General features: G+C 50.4%; 1 protein-coding gene across 1 annotated transcript in view; it reads right to left on the reverse strand.

The window, feature by feature from the left end:
• The window catches only part of STAG1 (STAG1 cohesin complex component), a 331,084-nt gene that overhangs the window by 156,821 nt on the left and 156,692 nt on the right, over positions 1-17,571 (reverse strand). The window contains exon 7 of the mRNA XM_075003885.1: positions 7,840-7,916. Coding sequence (XP_074859986.1) covers positions 7,840-7,916 — 77 coding nt within the window. The remainder of the gene's footprint in view (positions 1-7,839; positions 7,917-17,571) is intronic.

Below are 17,571 nucleotides of genomic sequence, written 5' to 3' on the forward strand. Positions count from 1 at the left end.
ATTTCCTCATGGGCTATTCTATGGTAATCATTACTAGAGTGTTTCATAAACATTAATTAATTTAGTTTCACAACCCCCTTATGATATGAAAAGCTTAAGTAACTCTCCTCTTTGTAACTGTTGCTCTTCAATAAGTGTTCTTTACATTTATTTCAGTTAGGTGTATGTGTGCCATGTGCACAGACATAGGAAACTTCTTCCCCTAGAAGCCCATGTTGGGCCAGTGATGAAGTCTCCTAGAGTAGCACCTTCATAGTGCTCAATAAATGACCCTACCAACCCAATCCCACCTTTGGATCCTTCTTGCTGGCTACTCCAACAGAGGGGAAGTAGGGTGAGTATTGGAATGCACATGAAAAGTACATCTTGAAAAACAGTTACATAAAGGTGAGTAACCTTTTTTTCCTTCAAGAACTTGTTAACTTCAATTCCTATCACATGACTCCCAAGCCTTTCCCCCACAGAAAAGAAGTTGCAGTAAAGGAATCAGTTACTGGAGGGTGTGATACATCAAAAGATGTGATATACTGACATCCAGTAGATCTATCACTGTAGTGTTGATCCACCGTGCAGTGGAGACAAGCCCTAGGGTTGTAGAGCTGTCCTGGCCACTGACTTGCCCTCATCCATCAGGGCAGTGAATTCACAATGGGGCCCTTCTGGGAGGAGCTGTTTAAGTTTTGTTAGGCATCTCATGTATTGAAATTGCACCTGTTGAGGATAGCCTGCTGGTTTACTGTCCTCAGCTGTAATCTTCCATCTGTGCAGATCTTTCTACCAAATAGATCTGTTTGGTGTCCTTGGCCTTTGGGTGTAGTGCCTGGTATCTTTGACACTTCCGTGTTCTCTGCTGAGACCACTAATGACCATGAGCGGAGGTTGTGAGAATAGGAAGTCGTACCTATTAGAAGGCACATAATACTTCCTTTCTACACCCCTGGCAGTGGGAGGGAGGAAGGGCAGGGTCTGCCACAACACAGAATTGGTTTTTTGAATTCTCTCTATTAGCAGAAGGGTGACCTTTGAGGTGAGTATGACCACCAAAAAGTTTTCTACCTCCACTGTTTTTTCTGCCTGAAGGCCCATGTTGCAAGTGATGTGATGGAGGAAGCCTTGGTTGGCCTTACAGTCAACAGCAAGTGGCCTGTGGATTGACACCCGTCACGACCATATCAGGGAGAACAAAGCTAGTGTGATGAAAAGCGTCCTTCTGCTTGTGCATCTGGCCCACCTCCTGTATGACTTCATGGTGGCTATTTGGCAAATTACGTACTGATGGTGCATCAGCAATAGGTGGTACCCGTTGGATCCCAGTCATGGACATGCCTGTATGACTATGCAGATTAATGACTGTAGTCTCTGGTGAATGAAGAATGGATGTCATCCCGACCTGTTATGGTGGCCTGCTCAATTTGCCGACCTGGAAGCCAGTGAAGGTATGGCATAGGCCTGAGGGTCCACTCAGGGATCCAGAGGACCTCAGTTGCCACTGGGTGAGCCAGGTCATGTGGGGTTCCCTCTTTTGCCTATTCAACCTGTGTCTGGCCATTCTAGATGGGACTGACTGAGCCTCTCACATCAACAATCCCACATGAAGGGATCAAGTTGCTGCTGATAAGCCCTGGGCAGAAGGATGGTGCTGTGTTGAGGAAGAGTGGGACCCATGATGTGAGAAGCAAAGCAAGGACTAGTGCCAATTACTGTGGGAGCGAGAACAGTGCCCATCCTGCAGCACTGGGAAGCAGTCCCTGGAATCAAGTATGGGAGAATGCCTCTCAAAATTAGACGAGGAGAGGTGAAGACCACTCAGTGCCAGGGGGCACAGTGACACCTGTCTCAGTTCCAGAATAAACGTGATGCTCTTGTCACCAATGAGTGGTGTTGGGAACCTGTGGACCTGGAGTGGTGTCTTGAACTGTGCCAGTCCATGGAGAGAGAACACTGCAACAAGGTAGGCTTTCCTCAAAACTGCACCTGCTGGGGCAGTGCTGGAGACCTGGACTTATCTGCCAGTGCTGGAGACGACATACGCATAATAAATTCTCTGGCCACCTCAAACATGTCAGGCATTGAAGGCTCCGCAATCTCCACCAAATCTCAACCAGTGGGGCAGCTACCCAGTGCCAGACTCAATAGTGCCTCGGTTCCCAAAGTCAACAGCATCACCTCCTGAAGTTTGGCAAGAGAACTCTGCATGTTGGCTCTTTGCTCAGTACAAGGTCTGGCAGATCTAGAGAGCGAATGATCTGTCTTCTTTGTTGGGAGGGACCAGTGAAGTCAAGTGATCTCTATGGTTCTAATTCATAGTGTGGTGCAGGAGATGTGGTGCAAGGGCTCCTTCACTGAGTTGTTTCCATACCGATGCCAGGATGCTCCACACCAATGAACTTGGACCTGAGCATTCAGGAACCACAGGTGTAAGTAAAGTTTCCACCAGTTGCTTTAACCTTAAGTCTCACTTTTTCATGAAGGGCAGATTTTGCAGAATTCCGCTTGATAGGTTTCACCCAGGCAGAAAAAGCAAAAATGGTGGGGGTTGCTATTAGGCATAGGTTTCAGCAGGCATTCTAAGCCTTGAAGGCCTGGGCTTGCAGCATGCTCAACAGCTCTGGGTCGGCGGTACAACAGATGACCCAGGCCACACAAAACTAACTGCTACTAACAGTAAAAACTAAGAGCTAACAAACTTTAACTATTCTCATTAGGAACTATGATGCTAGGGAGCACTTGTGACCAAGTGAGCCACATTTGAAAGCTGTCATAAATGGTTAAAAACGACCGGGGGGGGGCTAGGGGGGAGAGAACGACATGTCAAATTGTCAGGTTCATACATTGAGTTCCATGAAGGTACTCCAGGGGGCACCATCACCAACATAGTGGAAGCTGCTAAAGGAAAAAGTGCCTGGCCTTCTTGGGTGCGGTTCAGAAAGCACTGGCAAACACTGCAGTTGACTCCCGGAAGTAGAGGCAGCACTGAGATGGACTGAGCAGAAGAAGCAGAGAGCTTAAACCCTAGAGTCCAATACGCATGTGGAAAATGGAGTAGTGAAAACCCTGAAGTCTACCTAAAAAGATCTCACTCACCTTGTCTCCAGCTTATGACAAAGCAATTTCATATCAATTCAAATTTTCGAGAGAAATGGGAAGGATGATGGACAAAGAAAAGACTGATCTTGACATAAAAGCCGCGTCTACACGTGCTGGCTACTTTGAAGTAGACACACCAACTTCAAAATAGCGCCCGCCACGTCTACACATGGCGAGCGCTATTTCAAAGTTCAAATCGACGTAACGCGGTGAGACGTCGAAGTCACTATGCCCATCAGGAGATGGAAATAGCGCCCTACTTTGACGTTGAACGTCGAAGTAGGGCACGGATAGCCGATCCGCATCCCGCAACATCGAAAAATCAGGGTCAGCAGGAAGCTGAGAGCATGTGCAGGCGGCAGCACTGCCATGTGGCCAGTCTGCACGTCTCTGCAGCCTCATTTCGCCACCCCCGCAGCGATGGCCGCTCGCCAGCCCCCCAAGCGCCCCCAGGGAACCCCCCTCAAGGGGAGCCAGGGCTCCCAGCCAGCCAGCCAGCCTGGGAAGAGGCAGCGGGGCCCCTCCTGGAAGGAGGCCAAGATCCGGGACCTGCTGGGACTCTGGGGTGAGGAGGAGGTGCTCCAGGTAATGGGGAACAAGAGGGGGAATGCGGATGCGTTCGCTTGGCTGGCCGAGAGCCTGGCTGCTCAGGGTCACCCTGCCCGCACTCCTGACCACATCAGGAGTAAGGTTAAGGAGCTGCAGCAGGGTTTCGCCCGGGCCTGGGACGTGGCCAGCTGATCTGGGGTCAGGCCCGCCACTTGCCCCTTTTACAGGGAGCTCAGAGCCATCCTGGGCCCCGGATACACCTCCTCCCCCCGGGCCACTCTTGACACCTCGGCCAACGAGCCCCAGCAGGCCCCGGAGACGGACTCTACACCGGAAGCAAGCCCTGCACCCCAGGGGCCCCCCCAGGAGCCCACCCCTGAGATGCCGGAGGAGGAGGAGGGGGGGGGAATCCTCCTCCAGTGACGGGGGGCTGCGGATGACCATCCCATCCCAGAGCTCCAGCAGGGCGTCCGCCCAGAGGGTGTCCCCCGACCGGGGGAGCGGACCATCAGGTATGGACCGCCCCAGTGCACACCCCCAGGGTTAAGGGGAAGGGACAAGAGACACGACCAGGGCCCTCCACATGCCCAGATGACCATGGCCCCAAGGACAGCAGTGGCATGTCCCTCAGAAGAGTGCATCAGTCCCTGCCCCCCAGCAGGACAGCGCCATGCCCCAGCCCTGGGGATGGGGGGAGCGGAATGTACGGTCTCCAGGGCGGGGGGGTGGGACACCCATCAGCAGCATCTCACGGGGACGGGGATGGGGAAGCAGCAGCAGAGGAGTGGGGGGACAAGGACCACGGGTTGGGACCCACACTAATGGCTGTCTCTACTCTTCTTCCCCTGTGTTCTGCAGCTGCACCAATAGGAGGGCCCGGAGAGGTGTCCGTGGTCTCGGAGAGCCCACCGGGGCCATCCCAGCAGGCCAGCCCCTCAGCGGAGCACCAACCAGCCCCAGGATGGGGCCAATGGTGGAGCCACCAGAGGACGGCCACGGACCCCCAGCTGCTTGCGACCCTCCGGCGTCAGCTGGAGGTGTCGGAGCGGTGCCTTCGGGTGGAGGAGCGGCGGCTGGAGCTCCAAGAGCGAGCGCTGGCCTGGCGCCAGGAGGCATGGGGGACCTTCATGAGCACATTCGAGCGCATAGCGGAATACCTGGCCCCCCATGCTCCGCCGCCCGTCGCTCTGACCTCCGTCCCACCACCGTCCGCCACCCTGGGGCCTGCTGCTGAGGTGGACCCCGGGGCCTGCAGACAACTGCCAGCCGTATCTGCCGGTTCGCCTGGCCCCCACCCAGCCTCGGCCAGGGCTCCGGCTGAGGCAAGGGTCCCGCCCTCCAACCCCGAGCGCCGGACGGTAGGGGGTGCGGGGCCGAGGACGTGGCTCCCCCTCCCCCTTTGTACATATGCCCCTACTTGTATATAGTTTGTGTTGGACCCCTGTTCTCTTATGGTACCTGCCCCCCCCCATATAAATAGTTCCCCCCTTTTGTTACACACACATTTTTATATATATATATATATATATATATATATAGAGAGAGAGAGAGAGAGAGAGAGAGAGAGAGAGAGAGAGAGAGAGAGAGAGAGAGTTCTATTTAATAAGACATTTCACTGTTTGCTTTCAAAAAAACAGGTCCATTTATTTGCAAGAAAAGTGTGGGGGGGTGCTCTTGGGTGTGGGCATGGGGGCAGGGAGTCTTGTGGAGGATGGAGGGTGCAGTGGGTGGCCTGCCAGCGTTCACCCCGTGGCCTGGTCAAAATGGGCCCACAGGGCCTCCCGGACCTGGATCCCCTCGGGGTCCACCTGGTGACTGGGGGCAGCGGGTGTCTGCACGTCGGCCCTGCCAGCCTCCACAGCCCAGCCCTGGAAGAATGCCTCTCCCTTGCTCTCCACCAGGTTGTGGAGTGCGCTGCATGCGCCCACAACCTGGGGAATGTTGGTGGGGCCTGCATCAAGGCGGGTGAGGAGACACCTCCAGCACCCTTTGAGGTGGCCAAAAGTGCGCTTGACCACCTGGCGCGCATGGTTCAACCGCATGTTGAACCGCTTCTGGCTGGCTGTGAGATGGCCCATGTAAGGGTGCATGAGCCAGGGCCGGAGGGGGTACGCCGCGTCTGCGACGACGCAGAGGGGCATGGTGGTGTCCCCCACAGGGATCTCCTGCTGGGGGATGTAGGTCCCCGCTTCCAGCCGGCGGCACAGGCCCGAATTTCTGAATATCCGGGCGTCGTGGGTGCTGCCAGGCCAGCCAACATATATGTCCAGGAAGCGGCCCTGGCTGTCCACCAAGGCCTGGAGGACCACCGAATGGTAGCCCTTCCTGTTCAGGAAGCGTCCTCTGCTGTGCTCCGGGGCTCGGCTGGGGATATGGGTCCCATCCAGAGCCCCAAAGCAATTTGGAAAGCCCAGGATGGCAAACCCCGCGATGGCAGCAGCCGGGTCCCCAAGCCGCACGAGCCTGTGGAGGAGCAGGGCGTTGATTGCGCGGACAACCTGCAGGAGAAGGACATGAGAGCGCACCAGTGAGGGGTGTTCAGGGTGTGTCTGGCCCTCCACCCCAGGGCTCCCCTCCCTCCCCCGGGTCCTCTTACCTCCATGTGGACAGCCCCAACGGTGGCCTTGCCCATGCCAAACTGCTGCCCTAGGGATCGGTAACTGTCTGGCGTGGCCAGCTTCCAGACAGCGATGCCGACCCGTTTCTCCACCGTGAGGGCAAGTCGCATGGAGGTGTCCTGGTGCCGTAAGGCAGGGGTGAGCCTCTGGCAGAGCTCCAGGAATGTCTGCTGGCTCATGCGGAAATTCTGGAGCCAGTGGTCGTTGTCCCACTCACCGAGCACCAGCCGCTTCCACCAGTCTGTGCTCGTGGGGTAGCTCCACAGCCGGCGGCATGTGCGGTGGGGCGGGGGAGAGGGCAGCAAGGTCTGGGGCTGCTTCCTCCTCCCCTGGGGGCAGCTCCTCTTCCGCCAATAAAAGGTGGTCAGCTGCCTCCTGCATAGCATTGAGCAGGGCAAGCACTGTTCCTGCAGGGGTGGCTGTGTGGACCTCTGGCTGCTGCTGCTGCTGGAGGTCCATACTGCTTTGACGAGGTGTGCATGCCTGTGGCTCTGCAGACCGCGTGCTGTGCAGACTGAGTGTGAATGGGAGGGGCCCTTTAAGGGAGCGGCTTGCTGTTGCCCTGGAAGTGCTAGTCCGCCCTGTGACCCTGTCTGCAGCTCTTCCTGGCACCCTTATTTCAATGTGGGCCGCTTTGGCATGTAGACGCTCCCCTGCAGCGCCTACTTCGAGGTAGTACTGCCCAATGTCGACGGCACCAGCCCTGGAGGATGTGTAGACGTTATTCATCGAAATAGCTTATTTCGATTTCGCTACACCGAAATAAGCTATTTCGATGTAGCATCCCCATGTAGACGTAGCTAAAATGAGTTATTGGATACTTTGAGGTAAAGACCAAAGGCAGCTACTTCCTGACTCATTTAAAGGATCTATTCTCCCATTTCCATTAAGTATCCCCACCATATACAAAAAAGCATTTGAAAATACTTTCCAGTCCCCTTCCTCCACTCTTCAACTTCCCTCCTCCTAAATCTCAAGAGCTTTGACTGGTTATCTCAGCTGTCACTAGCCATTTGATTCCTCACCCTCACGCTCACTCTCTAAGCAGCTAAACTGCAGAGTGAAGGGGTTACATTTAAGAACACCAAACTCCATGCACAACTCCATGATGAAAAATAACTTCAGATTTCTTAAGCAAGATCCTTACCTTTTGTGGTCGCCTTGCTATAAATACCCTTTCACTAACAGTACCTGATCCTACTCCCATTGCAGAAGTACCATTGACTTCAATAATGTGGGATGCGCCGTTTTTTCCCTTAAACAAGTGTTCTTTTTGTGTCTCTGATTAATGTTTTTAGAAACTACCATGTACATGTTTTGAGTACTCTGCTAGTCTCTACATGTATTTTTCTCATGCTACTGCCAGCTTCTTCCCTACTTGTTTAAATTGTCATTTCATCTGTCTCTCTTCTTTCAGTTAGTAGTTTCTCATGCCAACATATTGCTTATCCATTAGAATAAAGTCCAGCGGTTTCTGAAAAGCCCCAGGATCCCTCAAGCAAAATTACAGTTTTGAAGAAAACTATACTGCAGCCCTATTTCCAGTTTTTAAAAACTCTGCACTGTGAAGATTTATATACTGTACCTCATCAAATTCCTCAGTCATTTTCCTGATGATTTCTGCATTTTGCATGTTCCTGAACATTTCAATTCTTACAGTACCTGTGATATAATCAATGAACAATTATAATTAGTCCATTTTACTTCTATACATCACTCATAACATCAGTCCATTTTATTTTTTCCCCAATAACATGCAATTTGAAATTGGTTAAAAAGCTTATCTATCAGTAAAGTTAACAAGAATACTCTCAATGAGACATGACAGAATCTGATGTCAACAAGGAGAATCCCAGATTGTTGTGTGATTCCAAAGTGCTCTCCCTTCAGCAGGTGGCATTTTATGAAGATGGTGGTGTCATTCTTTAAGGCCAAAGTTAACTAAGATTCCATAATGTGCTTGCTTGTTCATATAAAACTTACCAATTTCAAGAGTTTTTAAGAATTGCTTATGCAACAGTTGTTCAGTGAAACATTAAATGACTGCAGCTGGAATACGCACTCTCTTTTCATTTCTACAACTAAAAATAAATTAATACAGAACTACACATGCCTTTTTTAATTAGTTTTCAAAGTACACAATTCACTTTAAGTTTTATGGAAAAATCAAATGAATATTTCTGACTCAGAGTCCACTATCATATTAATAAACTAGGTAACTTTATCAAAACTAAACAAAATTAAGACTAAAACCAGCATGCTGTATTGTAGTACAGTCAACTCTTTCATATCCGCCATTCTATTACTTGGAAGTCTCAAATAACCAGCATTTTAACCATAAGTAAATTTCAGTTACGTTTTTCATTAGTGCAGTATAGTGAATGTAAATACAAATAAATACAGCAAGTACAGTATAAGTTTACAGTGTACAATATTACTTGTGTTGGTAAATATAGAACTCTACAGACATTTTTATTCATACCTTAATATCTCATCTTGTTTGTCTTTAGTGTACTGCATTGCTAGGTATATCTCTCTATTACCCAGAATATTTGAATATCTGGCAACCAGGTCCCAGGGCTGCTGGATATGATAGCGTTTACTGTAGTTGCATATGAAATTTGTTAATGAAAAATGAAATCAATCTAAGTCACTCAAATAACTTCACATCAATTTAGTGCAGTTAATTGAGTACATGTCACTAAAGTGAAGTACACTCTAGGCTGGTAGTTAACAGCCTCTCTCTGCTATATACCCAATGTATGACAACATTTTAACGGAAGAAATGAAGACAAATATAAATGCAATATCCATGGAGCCATAAATCCTGCCCACATTCTACAAACGTCAGACCTACCACATTCCAACTTAGTTAAATCACATTAGGAACAACACTTTTAACTTTTGCCAAAATTTCCAACAGGTCGGCAAAGACCTCAGTTTTACATCTACAAAATTTAAATACAGAGACAGAAGTCCAACTTCTGGGAAAAAACGCTATTCTACTCCAAGACAAATATCTGTTTAGAATTAAGGTATGAGCAACTTAAGAGTATGAAACGGGGGTCAGCAACCTGCAGCTCCAAAGCCGCATGCAGGTCTCTAAGAAGCCACTTGTGGCTCTGAGTGCTGCCTCTGTGGACTCCTCTTGTAGCTCCCTGCACTGCCCCCGCTGAAATAATAGAACTAAATTGAATTCGTTTAACAGCCAGCATTAAAACAATTTGGATTTAGTTCTATTATTTCAGCAGGGGCAGCACAGGAAGCTGCCTGCACTGCACATGGGGGAAGTAAGCAGGGGTAGGCACAGCTGCACTAAGGAGTAAAAGGTGGGGCGCGGGGAGGGCCACCTGTGAGTTCAGCCTCCCTCCCCATAGGGCCAGCATCTCCTCCCAGGCAGTGTGGTGCACCCCAGCTCCTCCTCACTCTGTAGCAGCCACCAGCACCTGGAGCTGCATCCAGCAGTGCAAAGTCAGCTCCTCCAGAACCCAGCCTAGCTCCCTGTCTGGCCCTAGGACCTGGTGAGTCTGGCACCAGTGCCAATGGGGTGGGGGAACAGCTGGGAAAGTTGCACGCACTTTCTGGCCTGAGAAACTGGGTGGGGCAGAGCGCAGGGCGATCCAGAGCACTTGTAGGGGAGAGCAGAGAATGGGCAAGTAAAGAGAAGTTACTCACTTGTAGTAATGATGGTTCTTCGAGATGTGTCCCCGTGGGTGCTCCACAGTAGGTGTCGGGCTTGCCCCGGAGCCACAGATCGAATTCTTCTAGCAATTTCCTCTGGATCGCACATGCGCCGATGCACGCCGCTCCCTCGCACGCCCTCGGTCATGTGCTCGATCCAGTCCCCCCCAGTTCCTTGACCAACCACCCCGGATGCTCCTGAAAAAACACCGGACAGAGATCTGAAGCAGGAAGGATGGGCGGGTAGTGGAGCACCCACGGGGACACATCTCGAAGAACCATCGTTACTACAAGTGAGTAACTTCTCTTTCTTCTTTGAGTGGTCCCCGTGGGTGCTCCACAGTAGGTGACTACCCAGCAGAAACCCCAAGTAAGGAGATGGGTACTTGATTCATGTGCAGCTTGCTCTTGATAGGACTGCTGTTGACAGACGGGTAACCTCATCGAACACCCGATGCAGGGCATAATGCTTGGCGAAGGTGTCGTAGGATGACCAAGTCGCCGCTCTGCAAATGTCTTTCAATGCGATTCCCTTGAAGAAGGACGTTGATGCCACCACCGCCCTGGTGGAGTGAGCCCTGGGCGGGGCTAGCAAAGGGGTCTTTCAGAGCTCGTAGCACAGTTTTATACAGGACACAATGTGCTTTGAAATTCTCTGGGAAGAGAGGCCTTCCCCTTTCGACCTGGGAGCAAGAGACACCAGAAGCCTGTCTGTTTTCCGGAAGGGCTTAGTTCTGTCTATGTAAAAGGCCAACGCCCTCCTCACATCTAGGAGATGCAGGCGCGCCTGCTTGCTGGAGCTGTGAGGCTTCGGGTAAAACGAGGGTAAGACTATTGGTTCGTTAAGATGGAACTCCGAGGAAACTTTCTGAATCAAGGCTGGGTGTAACCGTAAGATCACCGCCTCCTTTGAGAATACTGTGCAGGGCAGTGTTGCCATCACTGCTGCGAGCTTGCTCACCCTGCAGGCTGACGTACTCGCAAGAAGGAAGGTCGTTTTCATGGTCAGTAGTCGGAGGGGTACCGTGGCTAATGGTTCAAAGGGTGGTCCTGATAGCGTGTAGACTACCAAGTCCAAACTCCATGATGGTGGTGGCGGCTTTCGAGGAGGGTACAGGTTTACCAGCCCCTTCAAGAACCTTGTGACGATAGGATGGGCGAATACGGTGGGCCCTTTCTCTTTGTGCCGAAAAGCTGATATAGCAGTGAGGTGCACCTATAGCGAGGATAGAGAGAGCCTGTCTCGTTTGAGGTCCAGCAGGTATTCCAGAATTACAGTTATAGGGACATCAAGAGGAGCTAACTGTTTGGAAGAGCACCAGGCAGTAAATCGTGTCCATTTCTGTTCGTAAGTCCTCCTGGTGGAGGTCCTTCGGCTACACTCTAAGACTTGCCTTACTCCCTCCGTACATGTGCTCTCTAAGGCGCTGAGCCCTGGATTAGCCATGCTTGTAGACGCAGACCCTGAGGGTGCGGGTGCACTATGGACCCCTGAGCCTGCGTGAGTAAGTCCGGCGCCACCGGTAGGGGGAGTGGTGAATGATCTGACATGTGCAGAAGCAGGGGAAACCATTGTTGTCGGTCCCAGGTTGGAACTATGAGTATCATGCAAGCTCTCTCCCTTCTGGCTTTCTGCAGAACCTTGTGAATAAGTGTTGTGGGGGGGGAGGGGGGAAACGCGTAGAGTAGAGGGCCCTTCCATGAGATCATGAAGGTATCCCCCAGAGACCCCCGCCCTATTCCTGCTCTGGAGCAGTACTGAGGGCATTTCTTGTTGCGTTGGGTGGCAAACAAATCGACTTGGAGAAACCCCCAGGTGCGAAATATGCGTCGTAGCAGGTCGGAGCGGATCTCCCATTCGTGCGTGCGTGCAAAGCGCCTGCTCAGTTGATCTGCCTTCATGTTGTGGGTGCCCAGCAAGTACGAAGCTTTCAACGTTATGTTGTTGGCAATGCACCAGTTCCACAATCGGACTGCTTCTGCGCATAGCACATGGGACCGTGCCCCTCCTTGTCGATTGATGTAAAACATGGTGGAGGTATTGTCGGTATTGATCCCGACTACCTTGCCGTGCAGGTATTTCCGAAAATGTCTGCACGCATTGAACACTGCTCTGAGCTCCAGTATGTTTATGTGCAGTGTCTGTTCTGCGGGGGACCATAGCCCTTGCATCACCTTGCTGCCAATGTGCACTCCCCATCCTATGTGGGAGGCGTCAGTTGTGAGAAAAATGGAAATTTGTGGTTGGTGGAAGAGTACTCCCACTAGCAGGTTCTTGGGATCTGCCCACCATGCTAGCGACTTCTGTACCACCGTCGTGGGCAATACTACCCTGTGGACGGTATGGGCTGCCGGTCTGTAAACGCTCGCCAGCCAATGCTGCAGGTTTCACATGTGTAACCTGGCATTCTGTACCACAAATGTGGCGGCCGCCATGTGCCCCAACAGTTGCAGGCATGTTAGGATCGGCACCGAGGGGCTGTACATCATGACTTGCACCAGGGAGCTACTGGTGCGGAAGCGGGCGTCAGGCAGGTATACTCTCGATGCGATAGAGTTTACGCGCGCCCCTATGAACTCTATATCTTGCGTGGGTTCGGTCTTTGACCTTGCAAGGTTGATAACTAGGCACAGTGAAGTAAACGTGTTCACGGTGACGCGTATCATGCGTAGGACCTCTGCCTTTGAGGCCCCTTTCAGTAGGCAGTCATCCAGATATGGAAAAATAAACACCCCCTGCCTGTGCAGGTAAGCTGATACCACTGCCAGGGTTTTGGTAAAGACTCTGGGGGCCGAGGATAGGCCAAACGGAAGAACCCTGTATTGGAAATGCTCCCCGCCGACCGTGAAGCAGAGGAAGCATCTGTGTGCCGGGTAAAAGTAAGCGTCTTGTAAGTCGAGGGCTGCAAACCAGTCTCCCTCGTCCAGTGCCGTAAGTATGGAGGCAACTGTGATCATCCAGAAGCACTGCTTGCACAAGTATCAGTGGAGGCCCCGTAGGTCCAATATCGGCCTCCAACCTCCTGTTTTCTTCTCTGTTAGGAAGTATCATGAGTAAAAACCTTTCCCTTGGAATTGTTCTGGTACTCTTTCCACCACCCCTATGAACATGAGGTGATCTACCTCCTGCTTCAGCGTCGCCTCATGGAGACCGGGTAGGAGGTTTCGTAGGTGGTAGTGACTGGAAGGGGATCGTGTAACCCGTGGCTATAATTTCCAGCACCCATTTGTCTGTTGTGACGTTTTGCCATTGGGAGTAGAACTGTTTGAGGCAGTGATGGAACATGAGATGAGAGTAGCATTGAGCAATGATGTTGACGGGTATGTCGAGGACTGCACTGTCAAACTTGCTGCCTCTGGGCTTGCCCCGAGGTTGTGCGACTTTGTTGAGAATATCGCCTGGGGGTCCTGCACTGTTGCTGCTGTTGATGGCACCCTTGGTCATAACCTCGCTGATATTGTGCGTGTGGTGGTTGGTAAGCGTTGCGCCTTTGCTGAGGATAGAATTTCTTTTTCTTGTATGGAGGAGTGTAGATACCCAAGGTCTTAAGTGTGGCCCTCGAATCTTTGCTAGAGTGGAGGACCGAGTCAGTTGATTCTGCAAACAGTTTTTGCTTGTCGAAGGGAAGATCCACCATCTTCGCCTGTAGATCTCTGGGGATACCAGATGTCTGGAGCCTGGATTCCCTACGCATTACCACTGCTGCGGCTGTTGAGCGTGCCGCTGTGTCCACCACGTCCAGGGCAATCTGAACTCCCGTTCGCGAGGCCGCGTAGCCCTCTTGGACGATTGCCTCTAACACTGGCTTCTTGTCCTCCGGGAGGGAATCCATGAGAGAGGTAAGTCTAGAGTAGTTGTCAAAGTTATGGTTTGATAAGCGTGCTGCGTAGTTTGCCATTCTCAGTAATAAGGTAGAGGAGGAGTAGACCTTTCTGCTGAACAGCTCTAGTTTCTTAGCATCTTTATCTGACCCCCCTGATTTGTACTGAGGCATCTTTGACCTCTGTTGGGACAATTCGAACACCAAAGAATTGGGCTGTGGGTGGCTAAACGGGAATTCCATGCCCTTGGCTGGGACGAAGTACTTCTTATCCACCCTTTTATTCGTAGGCGGAATAGAGGCTGGAGTCTGCCATATGTTAGTGGCTGACTCCATAATGGCTTCGTCCAGTGGAATAGTGATTTTAGATGAAACCGGGGGTCTCAAATTTTTCAGGAGTTTATGATGCTTCTCCTGCACCTCTGCTATTTGAATGTCCTGAGCGTATGCTACTCTTTTGAACAGCTCTTGGAATTGTTTAAGGTCATCTGGAGGGGAAATGTCCCCGGGGACAACTGCCTCATCTGGGGAGGAGCCACTAGGATAAACCTCCCCCAAGTCCTCTGGCTCTTGAGTTCACTGGTATGTTTGCTCCTTCGTGGGCTGTGAAGGAAAGTCTCGGAACTCTGGACCTAATTCCCCCTGGGACAGCTGCGTTCCTCTCCCAGAGCGAGAGTGTACACAGGGGTGTTGGCGAGGAGTGGGTGGGGATCTGCCCCTGGATCTAGACCTCCAATGTCGGTGTTCAGTATGATGAGGACGGCCATAACAACATGGACGAGGGCCCGGTGATGGAGACCTGGACCACGATGGGAGTGTGTACCTATGATGTCTGGGAGAGCGGGATCTCCGTGACAACATTGATAATGGTGAAGCTGGTTTGTGATAGTACTCATAGGGATCCATGCCCAAAAAGGGTGAAGGTGGCCTGAGCCAAGGCAAAGTTGGTTGGAGGAACGGAGAGGAAGGTCCAAAACAGGCCGGTAGAGTTGCCGCCCGGTGATGCGATGTGTGTATCTCGGGATCTCGAGGGGGTTTTGGGGGGGGGGGGGGGGGGGGGGAGGAGCTGGGTGATAATGGCATCGCAGCCATGTCTGCAGATGGACTGAGGTGCTGAGTTTTGGCTCTACCTTTCCCCCACCCGTGCAGGGTGGGCACCACCCCCTCCTGTACCAGGGATCTCGGCCCCGCTGTTGGTGTTGCACTCGGTGCTGTCATAAGTGGTGCCACGCGGGTAACTTCCTCCGGCGCCGTTGGGCCCTGTACTGGGTGCCCCTGTGCCATGAGAGCCGGTGCCGCGTGAGGTGGTGCCGCCAATGCCGCGCTGGCGCCCTCGGTGCCGACTGCTGAATAGTCGGAGGCCCGGCCCCGGCCACGTGCGCAACCGCGCTGTTGCTTTCATCAGCCCGTGGTTCAGGGCTCTGCGTTCCGCTTGTCCTGCTCGCTGAAACCGCCGGCAAGGATCGAGCCGGGGGAGACTTTCTTCTTCTTTTGCACTGAGGGGGTCAAAGAAGCCACCTTCCTTTTGTGTGACCCAGAGGGCCCTTCTGCGTGAGGCTTCTCCGGCAGCTCAGGCTGAAGGGCCTTATCAAACAAGATCATTTTGAACCTCATCTCTCTGTCCTTCCTGGCCCTGGCTATAAGCTTAGCGCAGTGCGAACACTTCTGGGTAACATGGGACTCCCCCAGGCAACGAATGCACTTACTCTGCCCATCAGAGGCCGGCACAGCCTCGCGGCATGACTCACACTTCTTAAACCCCGAGGAAGACATTGCGGTGAGTCTTTACTGTTAATAGGGTACTTAGCCGCTAATCAGTGCGTTCTACAACACAAACAACATTTACGGCCTTCAGGGTAGCGGACGGCTTCACCAGGCTTCTTTGTCCACTCCTCTTCCCTCCCTTCCTCTTCTCTCTTACTATTTTTTTTTTTTTGTATAATAGTAAAAACAACGAGCTAACAAGTAGAATTAACTATCTTATCTGTCTCAGGCGTTAGAGCCGGAGCGGATTCCGTCTGCAGCCACTGGCGGCTGAGAAGGAACTGGCAGGGACTGGATTGCGCACATGACCGAGGGGCGCGCGAGGAAGCAGTGTGCATTGGCACATGCGCTATCCAGAGGAAACTGCTAGAAGAATTCCGATCTGTAGTGACGGGGCGAGCCCGACACCTACTGTGGAGCACCCACAGTGACCACTCTAAGAAGAAAATCCAGATTCAGTGGGCAGGCTGGGGTAGGGTGGCTGAGGTAGGTTAAACCTGGGGATGGAGGGGCTAATTTGGGGGCTGAGCTGGGCAAAGCCTGGAGAATGGGTAACAACTTCCTAGCTGGTACAAATCATTGCATGTGTGCTGTTCTTACAATAGTAGTTTAAAAAACGCACAGTTTGACATTATTTATTAAGGATCATCTTGTATTCATGCGCACTGCGGCTTTCAAAGTATTGACTTGAAACTGAATTTGAAAAAATGGCTTCTGACTATTGTGGTTGCAGAGCCCTGGTATAAAACATTGCATGGATATTAAAGTTATACATGGAACAAGAATTACAAATACTGGAATACCAAAATACATAATTACAGTAGAGGTTCCAGGATGCTTTTGATATTTTAGAGACTAATAAATTTATTAGGTCCTGTTAGTCTCTAAAGACTAACAATTTATTAGGGCACGTTATATGTTAGTGATACAGTAATGCTTCTTATTTGAGAAGTTACAAACTAACACAGCTACACCTCTGAGATACCTTATTATATTTATTTTGTTTCTCACGTGATCTCTAGCTTTCCTGGATTTGTACTACGTCTTTCTGAAACAATCACAACACATCTATAAACATATTATATCCTGAGATTACAGGTACATATTCTCAGTCTTAATATATCTTTTAAGTCCAGTAATTTGTTATGAAAATATTAAAACTGCCATGTATGAATACTAAAGAATTTCCAAAAAATAGTACCTTGATTTACTTCTAATGACTGGAAATCTAATATTACCTTTTAAAACACTTTTTAATGCTTCATCTCTTCTATATGAACTTAGTTTCTTGTGCATACCAAAGAATTTATTGTGTTGTTTTTAACCTATTTTAAACCTCCTCAATTTTCTTCTATTGTAATTCATGCTCCTCTTACTGGCTTCACTAGAGTTGATTTTCCAAAGTTTGAAGAAACTCTGGACAGCTGAAATAAACTTCTTGAACACTGACATTTATTCATGGTGGGTTACTCAATCTGTTTCCCTCTTTTTGTTTCCCAATTCTGAGACTCTATTACTGTAACTTTAAAATAGCATCCAAACCATACACCTATGAAATTTAATTTACTTGATTTTTTACTTTGTCTCCCTCATTTTACTGAACTATCCCTTTCCAAAATTCAGCATCACTATTAGTTGTATACATCTTTCCTCCTCAATAGAATATTGAACATACTTGAATTGTAGTCACTATTACTTACTAGCTCAGTTGCTCTTACTTTTGAATCAGCTACTGCGTGTTATTTAAGACCAAGGCAAAAATAACTGCTGTTTTGTGTGCTCTAGAATTAGTTGTTTCAATAAGCAATTGCTGAAAGCATTGAAAAATTATTCCTCTAAACAGTCTCTATGAAGACAGCTGAAATCCCCAAATTTTATCATGTCGTCAGATTTTGTTGCCTCTGATCTCTCTTGCCATTTTGAACTCAGGGTATGCTACACTACAGCTGGCAGGTTTTGCTTTCAAGCACAAGTAGAGAGACTCACTATTTTGAGTTGATCTAATGTGCTAAAAATAGGAGTGCAGACATTATGGCATGGAAGAAGAAGCA

Source organism: Carettochelys insculpta, chromosome 10 (assembly GCF_033958435.1).
Source record: "Carettochelys insculpta isolate YL-2023 chromosome 10, ASM3395843v1, whole genome shotgun sequence".
NCBI lineage: Eukaryota > Metazoa > Chordata > Testudines > Carettochelyidae > Carettochelys > Carettochelys insculpta.